At 39.2% G+C, this 12,380-nt stretch overlaps 1 protein-coding gene across 1 annotated transcript in view; it reads left to right on the forward strand.

The window, feature by feature from the left end:
• The window catches only part of tnfaip6 (tumor necrosis factor, alpha-induced protein 6), a 12,562-nt gene extending 1,325 nt beyond the window's left edge, over positions 1–11,237 (forward strand). The window contains exons 2-6 of the mRNA XM_034885126.1: positions 2,193–2,330; positions 4,069–4,230; positions 9,134–9,362; positions 10,793–10,833; positions 10,925–11,237. Coding sequence (XP_034741017.1) covers positions 2,193–2,330; positions 4,069–4,230; positions 9,134–9,362; positions 10,793–10,833; positions 10,925–11,046 — 692 coding nt within the window. The 3' untranslated portion in view covers positions 11,047–11,237. The remainder of the gene's footprint in view (positions 1–2,192; positions 2,331–4,068; positions 4,231–9,133; positions 9,363–10,792; positions 10,834–10,924) is intronic.
• The last annotated feature ends 1,143 nt before the right edge of the window (positions 11,238–12,380 follow it).

The raw sequence follows: 12,380 nt of genomic DNA on the forward strand, positions 1-12,380 counted from the left end.
CCCCCCCCCCCCCCCCCCTCCCCAATGTTGGACCCAAAGTTACGCCCTTGTCACAGTAAAACTTTCCTCACATAAAGGCACATTGTGTAAAGTAGTAAGAACTAATTAAAGCAACACAGCAGCCCAGCGGCTTTAGGCCGAACGGCCTGTTTACGACCCGGCCGAGTACTGCACGAGGCCAGTAAACACGGAGGAATGACCTCATCTCTGGGGCCCTCCGAAATGCAAACATATAACACAAAGAAATGATAGTTCAGCTGCTTGAGGAACAGAATAGAATGGCGTAATAATGTTGTAGGCTAATCCTATTGAAATGACCACAGCTTTGATTCTCTCAAAAAAGTAACAGAACGGTGTTTCATTTTGCTAATGGGTTTGACTTAAATGAATCATAAGCACAGTGTTTTTAATTATTCGTTTAACTTCCATCCTCTGTTACATGTTTGTTTTTTCCTTGAAAAGTTGTCAATCTTTTCTTTTTAAAGTCAGTTACTGTTACAGAACCTGATGCAAGGCAGTCGGTTCCTTTAGCAGTGAGATTCTGAGGGTTTACCTAGTGCAGAGATCTTCAGCAGGGGGTCCGGGGCCCCTAGGGGGTCCTCAGTGTTACCGCAGGGGAGTCATATTGTCAGTATCATTTTCTGAAATCTAGTAAGGATGGAGGGAGATGTTCCAGTTACGTCCAGCTGGGAGGAGACCTCTAGGAACACCCAGGACTGGCTGGAGGGATTATATCCCCAACCTGGTCTGGGAACGCCTCGGGATCCCCCAGTCGGATCTGGTTAATGTGGCTCAGAAAAAGGGAAATTTGGGACCCTAAAACATGTTATTAGCAAATATAAATCAGTGTATTTGTGAAGAAAAAAAACACAGGGAGGATAGGCTTTCTGGGAAGGTAGTCACTAAGGGAGCCATCCACAGACACACTTAATCCTAAAGAGTCTCTATAACACGTGTATGTTTACCATTAAAGAATACTAAAAAAAGTATGTCTAAAAGCTTCAGGCTGCCCGCACGTTATTGTAGGCCCAGTTTCATATGCAACTTCATTTATATTTATTGTTTAGTAGGGTCCCTGTTCCGTCTAGCTCTTAGTTAAGGGGCCCTTGGCTTGAAAAAAGTTGAAGACCTCTGGCCTAGCCTAAAAAAAAAAATCATCAATTTAAACAGATCAAAACATAAACTTTTGTCTAATTCTGGGGTGCTTTCTGCCCAATTTCACAGTCATGCATGCGTAAAGCCCAAACAGGATCAGCAGAGGACTCCCCACTGATGAAGCCAGAAAGCAAGAGACCAAAATGTTGGTGAACTTCCAAAATAGCATCTTTCCTTCATGTTTTACGTTTAGCTTCATTTGACCTTCACCCTCTCACTAAAAACCTTCCTAACCTCACCTGCTCGGCTTCAGCCCCACGCTGTGAAAATACTCCTCTAGAAGTAAGAGTCCTGCATTCACAACTTTACTTTAGTATGTAAGTATTGCCGGCAAAATGTAGTTAAAGTACTCTCTCTGCAGTAAAAACTTCTTTGTCTATCTGATGTTTCCGGATTCATATTCCTGCTGCGTTCATGTGTATGTTGCATTTTCCTGCTGTAGATGTTTAAGGTGTTGCTCATTATAATTCCTTTATTTACTGTTGGGTAGTTTTATCTACAGCAATGCATCACATTCTAAAAGATCATGTGGTGGTATTGTGTGGTTGTAGCGTCGCTGTCCTGTGAGAACCCCATGTCTCTAAAAAGTATCAAAAGCTTTCAAGGTGTCAGAAAAAACAGCTGTTTTTAGCTTTGTGCCAATGCTTTTTACAGCTGATCCAAGAGACTTTTAAAGACTTCATTCAACATCAATGTATCTGGAGATACATGGTGTTCACTGAACAGGAAAAGGGATGAAAAACTGTTCATATGTCAGTAAAAAGTACAATATTTACCACTGAGATGCAGTGAAGCACAAGTATAAACTTACATGAAATAGAAAAACTCAAGTAGAGTCTGACAGAAGGGAAAAAAAGACAGGTTGATATCTACGTCTTGGTCTCTTGTTCCAAATCTTAATTCCAAAGTTAATTCAACATTTTACTTTACTGCCACACTTGGGACTTGGAGCAGTGTCACCTCCTCTCTTGGCTTCACACAGATGTAGCAGTTTCTCTCTCTCTCTCTCTCTCTCTCTCTCTCTCTCTTTCTGACAGAACAAGCAGCTGGAGTTTATCACCGGGAATCGCGGAAAGGGAGATACCAGCTGACATATAAAGAGGCCAAGGCTGTCTGCAAGTACGAGGGCGGGAAGCTGGCCACTCATGAACAACTGGAGGCGGCACGTCAAATAGGTTTGCAGCAGCTCACGTACAGTACATGTTCAGAAAAAGATTTACTGTACTGTAGGGAAAGTAGTCTCCCTCAACAAGGATGGTTGTGTGTAGCTTTTACTCTCTCCCCTTTCTTTTCTGATGTCACTTGCTGGAATGCTTTTAACATGTAGAAGAAGAGATCCAAGTATTCACATGGTGAAGATGGTCGGGAAGTAGCGGAAGGAACACTTATTTCCACCAGTTCTTTGCTGTTTCATGACTCCATGCCAAGTTTAAAGCGGCTTCACGTGTATTGTAAAAGCCTGTAAAGACCTTCTTGGAACTCTGTTCCAGTGAATCCAGCCTCTCTATCTGCCTACCTGTCAGCGGTTATAGCTGAGGCCCCCCCTGCAGTCTCCCTAGGAGGTCCCTAGTTCTTTCTGGGCTGTTCTGGCTTGGAGTCTGCTGAATGTTACTCTGAGGCCCCCCACAAATAAAAACCACTACAACGTCACAAACTGGCCACCAGAAAGCTTGTGTCCAGGTTTTTACTTCTGAGGCTGCCCCGTTGGCAGAGTTGAAAGTAAGCCTTTCTGTGGTTGGCTGGCAGAACACAGTAGTTTATTATCAGGGATTCAGTGGCAGTGGTGGTAACTTAAGTAAAAGGATTATTAGGAAAATATCCTTTAAGTATTAAAAGTAAAAGTAGAAAATTACAGGAAAATCCTCAATTTTTTTAACCGATCAAAACAATTCTGTGTTTAATCGTCTATTCATTTCATTTCATCTTAATCATTAAAGGGATTGAAGCTGTCAGATGAATGTAGTGGAGTCAAAAGGGTAACTCTTTACTTGAAGGTATCCACATAAGAGTGTCATGACAGTGTCATATGTTCATGACACCGTCATGACACATGAACCCTAAGCCTAACTTGTCATGGCAAAGCCATTAACACTTACTAAAAGAAGCGTTATGTCATAAACATTAATATGTGACTTGTTTATAATGTTTATGACAGCGGCATGTCACGCTTATGTAGATACCTCCAATGTAGCGAAATAGAACCAGAAAGTGGGTTGAAAGAAATATTTTCAAGTACTTTCAAGTACTCAAGTAAAGCACAAGTATCTTACATTTTTATTTAATTTAGTTTTGTGTATTCAGTCAATCAATCAATCAAGCACAGAAATACACAACATCAGTTACATAACATACATTTAATTCATGCAGTGTCACATTCATAATCAATACTAATTGAAAAGGTGTAAAGGTTGAAACATTTGCTTATTGCACCTACTCTTTTACCTATTTTATTCTTATTTTGTTCTTAGGTCCCTAATGATACTATCAATTTTATAAAATGTATTATCATTCATTTCTGTATCTTGTATACATTTAATCACACATATGTGCAGAAGTAAAAAATAAACAGAACAAAATACATTCCCATTCATATACACATTGCCATTCATGCCTTGCTTTTATATGTGTTATCATCTTACTTTTTGCTATTTTTTTTAAATGTTTGTAGTGTGTAACACATTTTTACATCCTCTTCTAAAATATTCCACATGTTTACTCCTTTTGCTGGTATACATCTTTGTTATTTTTTACATTTGTTCTAATCTTTATCTTTGTGAACATGTACATTCCCCTTGGTTTATACTTGCTCTCTCTAATCTGACTGTACTTGTGTAAATTTACTTGCTAGTGACATTCCACCACTGCTATGTGGTCAAATAAAGCGACATACAGTATATTGCTGCTCTTGTTCAGGTTTCCATGTGTGTGCTGCTGGATGGTTCTCCAGTGGACATGTTGGCTACCCCATTGTCAAAGCCGGTGCCAAATGTGGCTTCGGGAAGGTCGGCATCGTCGACTACGGAATCAGGCTGAACAAAAGTGAGAGATGGGATGTGTACTGCTACAACCCAAACTGTAAGTACATATTTTATACCAAACTACTGTCTTTTTTCACATCTTACGGTCAATACGTTCTTTGGAACCTTTTGTCTGACAATGAGCTTGATGGGAATCCTTCATTTGCCAAAATAAACAAAATAATGAGCTTAAAGAGCACAAAAAGATGTCTTAAGATGTGGAGTTGAGTTCTTCTTCCCTCTGGGTTCATGAGCAACCACTTCCACATTATACTGAGTTGTTTATTTTTTTTTTAAAATGATTGATTCATGCAACCAGTTTTTAATGCTAATATGTTGGAATGCTTACTTTGTTTAGTCAACTTTGAAATACAGGACTTTTCCTGAAAATGTGTGGTTTAAAGAGTAAGTGATGACGGTGTGGCTGTAATTAACTGTCAGAGTCCAAGTGGGGGCGGCCCACAGGTTAAGAATAGTCATCAAGTCTGAGGCTTTACAGACTCACTCAGGATGTTTTAAGTTAAACGTAAGGGATGATGTAAGAACTGCACCACCACAGGGCGTTAACACGGTGGGAGACAGGACTTTGTTTCCTGTCTTGACTCAAAGCCACAATCTCAGCCGCAGCCTGTGAGTTATCATCATCGGACTGGGAATATACCCTAAAACCAGCAGTGTGGATAAGATGTAGAATAGCTAAGTGATAGTTAAAACACACACACACACACACACACACACACACACACACATACACACAAACGCACACACACACTCACACACACACACACACACATACCGTGGGTGACGGAGTGGTTTTAAAAACTTCCACACCTGAATGATTGCAACAGTAATGCCATTTATAAGTCTGCCTGATTCCTTTTGCCAAATACTGTTTGTTTTTTACATCTTTAAGTGCATCTTATAACGTAAAAGAAATACTTTGGAAATAAACACTAGGGTAAAAAGCAGAATTCATTTGCCACTGTTTCAACTTCAGAAAAAACAACTTTATTGTCCATCAACAAGGCGAGGCAAATTAGTCTTTTATGTGACTCCCAAGTAAAAAACAAAACAGAAGCTAAAGCAACATTAGCACTCATTAAAAGTTGCATTTCTGGCCATCTGTTTCTACAGTAGCCCAGGACAGACAAACCAAACACCTTTTGTGTTTTCACATTACCTGCAGGCCACCGTAGCTTCTACTACACCCTTGGAAAGGGAGAGGTATTCAGTTGGTTGAGATCTGCAACCTCACCGCTAGATGCCTCTAAATCTCTCACACTGCTCCTTTAAGGCATTCTAATCAATAAATACACTGAGTGGGTCATGTCACAGGGAAAAATAAACTTGTAGACGCTCTCTGGTGGACAGACTAGGTTATTGCAACACTTATTTCTAATAACTTATTGGCCGATTCAGAGTTATGCTGTATGTACTGTACTGTAATATTTGTTAATAATACTGACCCATGCTTTATCTGGAAAATGTTTTGTTCCACTCAAGCCAGGTCCTACCACTGATGCAACATGGATGAAAAGAGCATGTCATCAAACACAAATACGAAAAACAAATGACATTTCATACTTTGTGGTATGAGGTTCATTGTTAGAGTAAAATGTCAGTCATCCTTCGGAAGCATGATCACATGAATTTTATTCATGTGATTATTATATGTATTTTACTTAACCCTCTGGTCTCTGAAGTTGACAGTTTCCTCATGTTACCAGTTCAGTCAGCTGTCATCAGCTGTACAGACCAGACATTTTTGCTACATAGAGCCCCAGAGATGGACTTATAATTTGACCTTTTTTATATTTAATTTTTTTCAAATGACAAAAGAAATGTCTTCTTTTCGCAGGACATCTAGTGGAAAAGCTTTTGACGCCATTGTCACCAGTCTCCACATGTGTGTTTCATTTCCTTCATTCAACAAAAGCCTTTCTTTTTCCTATTCTGAATTCATTCAAAGCTAACACGCAAGAGTCAGACCCCCCCCCCCCCCCCCCCCCCCCCCAAACCAAATATTTCACATAAACAGATGCACAATCCCACCAGCTGATTAAAGGAACACTTTGGGGGGCTTTGAAATGCTCCTTAGGCCTGAGAACTCAGATGCCGAGTGTATCCACGTGTCCTCATCTTACTATGGTCACTGCTGTGATGTGAAATGTGTGGCTGGTTTGCGTGTACTCATACACATTGTATGAGACTCAGTTTCACTCTTTAATTTTAGATGTAATGCCTTCGTGCACCATTATTCAAGTAATCTAGGTTCCAAAAGTTTAATATTTACCCACTTTTCTCTCTACACTAATGACCAGTGTTGGGCAAGTTACTTCCAAAGTGTAACACATTATAAGTTACCAGTAACTGTCATTTGAGAGTAAGTAGTTATATTACAATATTACTGTCTCTGAATTGTAATGAGTTACACTACTTTTGCATTACTTTTGAGTTACTTTCGCCTAATAACAGCAGTAGTTTGACTTGGCCCATAACAAAACATGTCTTTGTGTATGGGATGTTCCATTTAGTTAGTTAGTTAGTTAGTTAGTTAGTTTAATTTTAGTTCTGGCCAGAAGAAGAATTCATATCCTTTACTTAAGTAAAAGTAGTAATACTACAATGTAAAAACAATCTGTTACGAGTAAAAGTCCTGCAATGAAAATGTTACCTAAGTAAAAGTTTGTGAGTATCATCAGGAAAATGTACTTAAGGTATTAAAAGTAAAAGTACTCACTGCAGAAAAATGCTCACATTTTAGAAACAGGAAACAATCCAAACAGTTCTGTCAATCAACTAAGTGTTTAATTAGATTATCATTTCAGCTGGAATAGATTTATAATAAACCAGTATCAATATAATTAAGGAACTACATTGGTTTTGTTTGCAAAAATCTTAACTTGTAAAGTAACTTGTATCTAAAGCTGTAAGATGAATATAGTGGTGTAACAAGTACAATATTTCTCTCTGAAATGTAGAGGAGTAGAAGTAGAAGGTGGTGTGAAAAGAAAAGACTCAAGTACAAGTATTTCATCATTTGTAGTTAAGTATTACTGGAGTAAATGTACTTAGTTATATTCCCCCACTGCTTCCAGCTCATTCAATACTTCTGTTTTGAGTTCCTTTGAACCCAACAGTTAGACAGTCTTAAAGTAATCTTGGAAGTTCTGTTGTTGTTTTGTTCCCTCTGTTCAGTCAGCTCGAACTATAATAATATTAAACAGGTTCAAGCATGATACAAATCTGGAAATATAAAAGGTGTAGATTCATAATGCAGACAAACAACATTTGGTTTGTATCCTATCCCCTCCTAGATCTTGGAAAACACAGTGACACAAAGCAGGGTTCAGTTCTCAATGTTTAACGTGATGTTTTAACGGTTTAAGGAGACACACAAGGACATAGACATCGTCTAACAGTCGCTCAATTCAGTTAGATTATGTGAGAGGACAGGAGGATTTGTTAAAGGTTGGTTTGAACAGTTACATCTTCAGGAACAGTAATACAATTCATGAAACAAAAAAGAGAGTTTGTACAGAGTTTTTACAGTAAGAAATGTAACACATCTGGCGTAGATTTTGAAACCGTTCATGTTCTCATGCTTCTGTGCATGGTTTGGGATGTTCCAGATTGGTCAATAATCAAAACCCAGAAGTCAGTGAGAATCTGAAATAACAGAAACTCTTGCCCACTTGTAGCTCACCTTTAAAAGCCTGTTTCTAGTCCGGTGGTGCCAAGCACCATGTTAAACAAAGACTCTCTAAGAAGTTCCTTCACTAACGAGTCTGGTTACTCATTCGCTCTGGTGGGCACAGGTCAAGATGATCTTCTACGTCTGTTTGTGTTCTTACTTTCTGATCAGCTGTGCTTCATATAAATGATTTAAGATTACATTTTAGTGGCATTTTAGGTATTTATATGATGGAAAAGCTTAAAAATGTAAGGTGAGAGAGAGAGGGGGAATGACATGCAGCAAAGGGCCAAAGGGAGGAGTGAGCCTCCGTACATGGGGTGCACGCTCTACCCGGTGCCCAAAATATGAAGGCCTATCTTCATATTTTCTTTGAATAAATTAAATAATATCATGGAAATGGACTGTATTCATATAGTTTTAACAACTACTTAAAGTTCTTTACATAGATAGATAGACAGATATATAGATAAATATGGAATTGATCCCCAAGGGGAAATTAAAGATTCAACATAATTCAGAAAATATTCACTAGCCTGGTCCTACCAGACTATTATGGAATTCTGTTAAAGTTTAAAACTACTGCATCCGCCTCGAGCCACTCACAAACGTTTGATCGTGATGTCGGCTTAGCACCGTTAACGTTAGTCTTAGCTTACTCCTTCACCACTAACGGAACTAGCTGGAAAATTAAACTTGTGGGGAGAAGGGCCACAACATCATGGCCACCAACAAAACTCAGCAAAGATATTCAGACGTGCAACGTTCTCCGCCACCATTAGTAAGGATCTCACCGAAAGTTACCGAACCTCAACTCCATTGTTCACAGACACTCCCTCTGTTTGCTGATTGGACCGCCAAATATTTGGCCGGAAAAAACCCACAAATATAGCTCAAACCCAGACGGAGTACTGAAGGAGAAGTTCATTTAAGCGGAAGTACATTAGCCAGGCTAACCATTCTCACCCATTCATACACTGTGGCTAAGGCTGCCATACACCGATGGAGCAGCACCGGGAGAACTTCGGGGTTCAGTGTCTTGTCCAGGGACACTTTGACATAGAACTATTGCAGGTTTTGGGTTAAACCAGAAACCTTCCAATTGGCAGGCAACTGGTCTACCACCTGAGCCACAGCCAACCCTACACAATCTCCTTTGGTAGAAGACACAATAGCAGTGGCTTGAAGCAGTCAATATCATATTTCACATGCTGCAATAAGACCTACAGTTTGTCATATGATTTCTTGGCATTTGTGTGTCTTCCAGCTAAGGAGTGTGGAGGGGTGCTGACGGATCAGCAGAAGATCATTCAGTCACCTGGCTTTCCTGAGGAGTATCAGGATGAACAGATCTGCTACTGGCACATCCGTGTGCGCCTGGGTCAGAGGATCCGCCTCCACTTCCTGGAGTTGGATGTGGAGGAAGACACAGCATGTCTGGCAGATTACCTGGAAGTGTACGACAGCTACGATGACGTCTCCGGCTTTGCTGGGAGGTGAGGATCGAGGGGGAAAGTAGGAAGTACCCACAGTTGTAGTAGCGACCAAAACTTTAAAGAACTGAAAGAGGGTCTTCGTGTGGCCAATATGATGAAGGGAGATATAAAATTGATTACGGTTTTAGGTTTAGGTTAAGTTAAGTTTTATCACAATATTTTATGGATTCTTTGGACAATGATTGGATGTTTGCTAATATTGCAAAGTTACAAATTTCAAAATATAGGCACATCTAAAAGATGATGTGTATCAATATTCTCACTTTACATCGATGATATTGTTGATCACTGATCAAAGCATTGATGCCGACCAATGTATTGTGACATAGACTTGGCTACAGCCCTACGTCACACCCTTATAATTGATTACCTAATGTTATACTCAACTATCAAACAAGAAAATATGTTAAAACATTTAATAAGACACTCAAGATACACTATCAAAAATCCAATAGTTGCAAAAATAGTTACATAAATCACAGAAAAGATTGTTTTCCTGCATGGGGATGGTCTTGCATTAGAGGTTCCCAAACTTTTTCATATGGACCCTTTAACGGACTCAAAGTAAACCACAGAGCCCCATCTAAGAAGATTTTGTCCCCCATCTGATAGTATTTGTTACATTAAGTGTATGAAACCCATCATGTTCCCGTGTAGAGCGTACCCGTCGAATGTAACACATTTCATTTAGATATAAAACAGAAAAAAGCAGACAATTTAAAACACATTTGAGAAGCTGAAAAGAGGACATAATTATCAATGAATCAATTTTCCAATAAACCTTTTCAATGATTAACTGATTATTAAAAATTGTCTGTGATTCATATTGTGTTAATAAACTAAATGGTAATTCCACTGAGTTTTTCAGCATGATAGTGTTATATATACAGATTCCTTTTCCTGCCCTCTGCATGTGTTTGAAGAGAATAAGGTCATGTGAATCCATAGACTGTATAGTAATGGACAGAGCATGCGTGACATCACCCATTGGTTGGTGGAGATCTGCTATCCGTTGTTGAGTTTTCCGTTAAGGGCGCAGGAGCGAGGGAGGAGTCACGTCACTGTACGTTACACACTTTCCCTGGCAATCACATCATAGCCACGCCCTAAAACACCCCCTGCTTTATCGAAGATTTTCAAATCGATGAGACCAAAATTAAAAAAATTAACATCATTATGTGTTTCAGAAGACTTAAAACTAGCAATCCAATAAACTCTTCATGAAGATGTTTACTGAGTTAATAAATCAAGTGAGAAGTGGGTCCTTTTCTCGTAGACTTCTATAGAAACCGACGCCCCCTGCTGGTTTTCAGATAGAATGCAGGTTTAAGGCACTTCCGCATTTGCAGCTCTTCGCCGAACCGGATGGGTTGTCCATTAATATTAACAGTCTATGAGTGAATGCCACTTTTTGATCTGTTTGTTTCCAGATTCTGTGGCGATTATTTACCTGACGACATCATCAGTACAGGTGAGATGTCCTCCTAATTTCCCACATGGCACTATTGAACACTGATGTGATGGGTCTATGGATCAGTCTTCTTGACGCTTCTGTTCCACAGGAAACGTGATGACGCTGAAGTTTCTCTCCGATGCTTCAGTCACGGCCGGGGGCTTCCAGCTACAGTATCTTGCCTTTAACGCGTCTTTGTTTTCACAGAATCACACTGATTATTTTCACTGACCGATGGTTTAATACACTGATGTAATCCTGTTGCTGTTTTCATGATGTTATTGTTACACTATGTACTGTAATTAATAACTTTTCCATAGTTGATTAAATAAATAACTCATTACTGTTCATTAAAGTGTGTTGTAGTTTCAGACTGTTCAGTGGGTACTTTCTAGATAAAATAAACAATCCTGATTTGTGTACACCTGGCCTTCATTTATAACAAAACAAATCTCATAAGCTCAAATATCATTTCCCACTCAGGTGGCCATCCCCAGCTGAGTTTTTAAGCAATGTTCCTCAGATGGTAGAAGCAAAAGTGAACCAAACAATTAAAGCTTGTGGTCATCTTGTTTGGTTTGTTAGTTAGAAATCCTTTAGCACTTGCTGCATTTTGACATGTAATGATAGAGAGATAATAATATAACGTTTCTTATAACCACACACAAATACTTTCCATGAGTGAATAGCACAAGTTATCTGTACTAATGTCAAATTAAAAAATCTATACAGTGAGATGCTACTCTCATTTTAAGTCCTAACTCACAGTGTAGAATGAAAAGTAGGTCTAGGCCACACACAAAGACCCAACCATTCCAGTAATCCCCCCAAGAGCAAACACATAGTACACTGTAAGGCAGTAGTAGGCTATACAATGGAGTCGCATGAAAAGAGCTGTGGGGTCCTTCTGTAAGTCGTGTTGGGGTACAATATTGTTCTGGGGAATTCTATAAGCATTGATACCACAGGCCAAGCAATAGGCCAAAACAGGCACATTTGGAATGGGTACTTCACTAGTAGACCAAATGATTATCAGGTGAATCAACAACATAATGATGATCTATTTTTAGTCATAGCGCTAATCACACCAAATAATTGGGAAGGCGCCAGTTCATAAGATTTCCTCAGCTCAAGAATAGGAATTCAAATCTTACTGTATTCAGTGGCAACCACCTGCTGCTGCCTTTGGCCTTTCACTATTTTGGGGCCATTAAATCACACATCATACTTCACTGTGTTGGCACTCAATGTGGGAGATTTGCTTTACATTTACTCAAATAGGGTACGATTGTGGGGTACAGACATACTTAAGTAATGTCATTTTCTGATACTTCATACTTCCCTTCCAGACAAATATGTTTCACTCCACTGCATTTGGCTGACATCTGGAGTTACTAGGTACTTTGCAGATTAATAATACAAAATATAATCAACAAATAAACTGTTGTGCACTATTATAGATTGTAACACTTTATTGATCCCTGGAAGAAAATTCACAAACTATCCAGCGAGACAGTATATGCAGTATTTAAAACAAACATCACCTTAACCTGCTGCAACAAGAA

The sequence above is a fragment of the Etheostoma cragini genome, chromosome 11, assembly GCF_013103735.1.
Source record: "Etheostoma cragini isolate CJK2018 chromosome 11, CSU_Ecrag_1.0, whole genome shotgun sequence".
Taxonomy (NCBI): Eukaryota; Metazoa; Chordata; class Actinopteri; order Perciformes; family Percidae; genus Etheostoma; species Etheostoma cragini.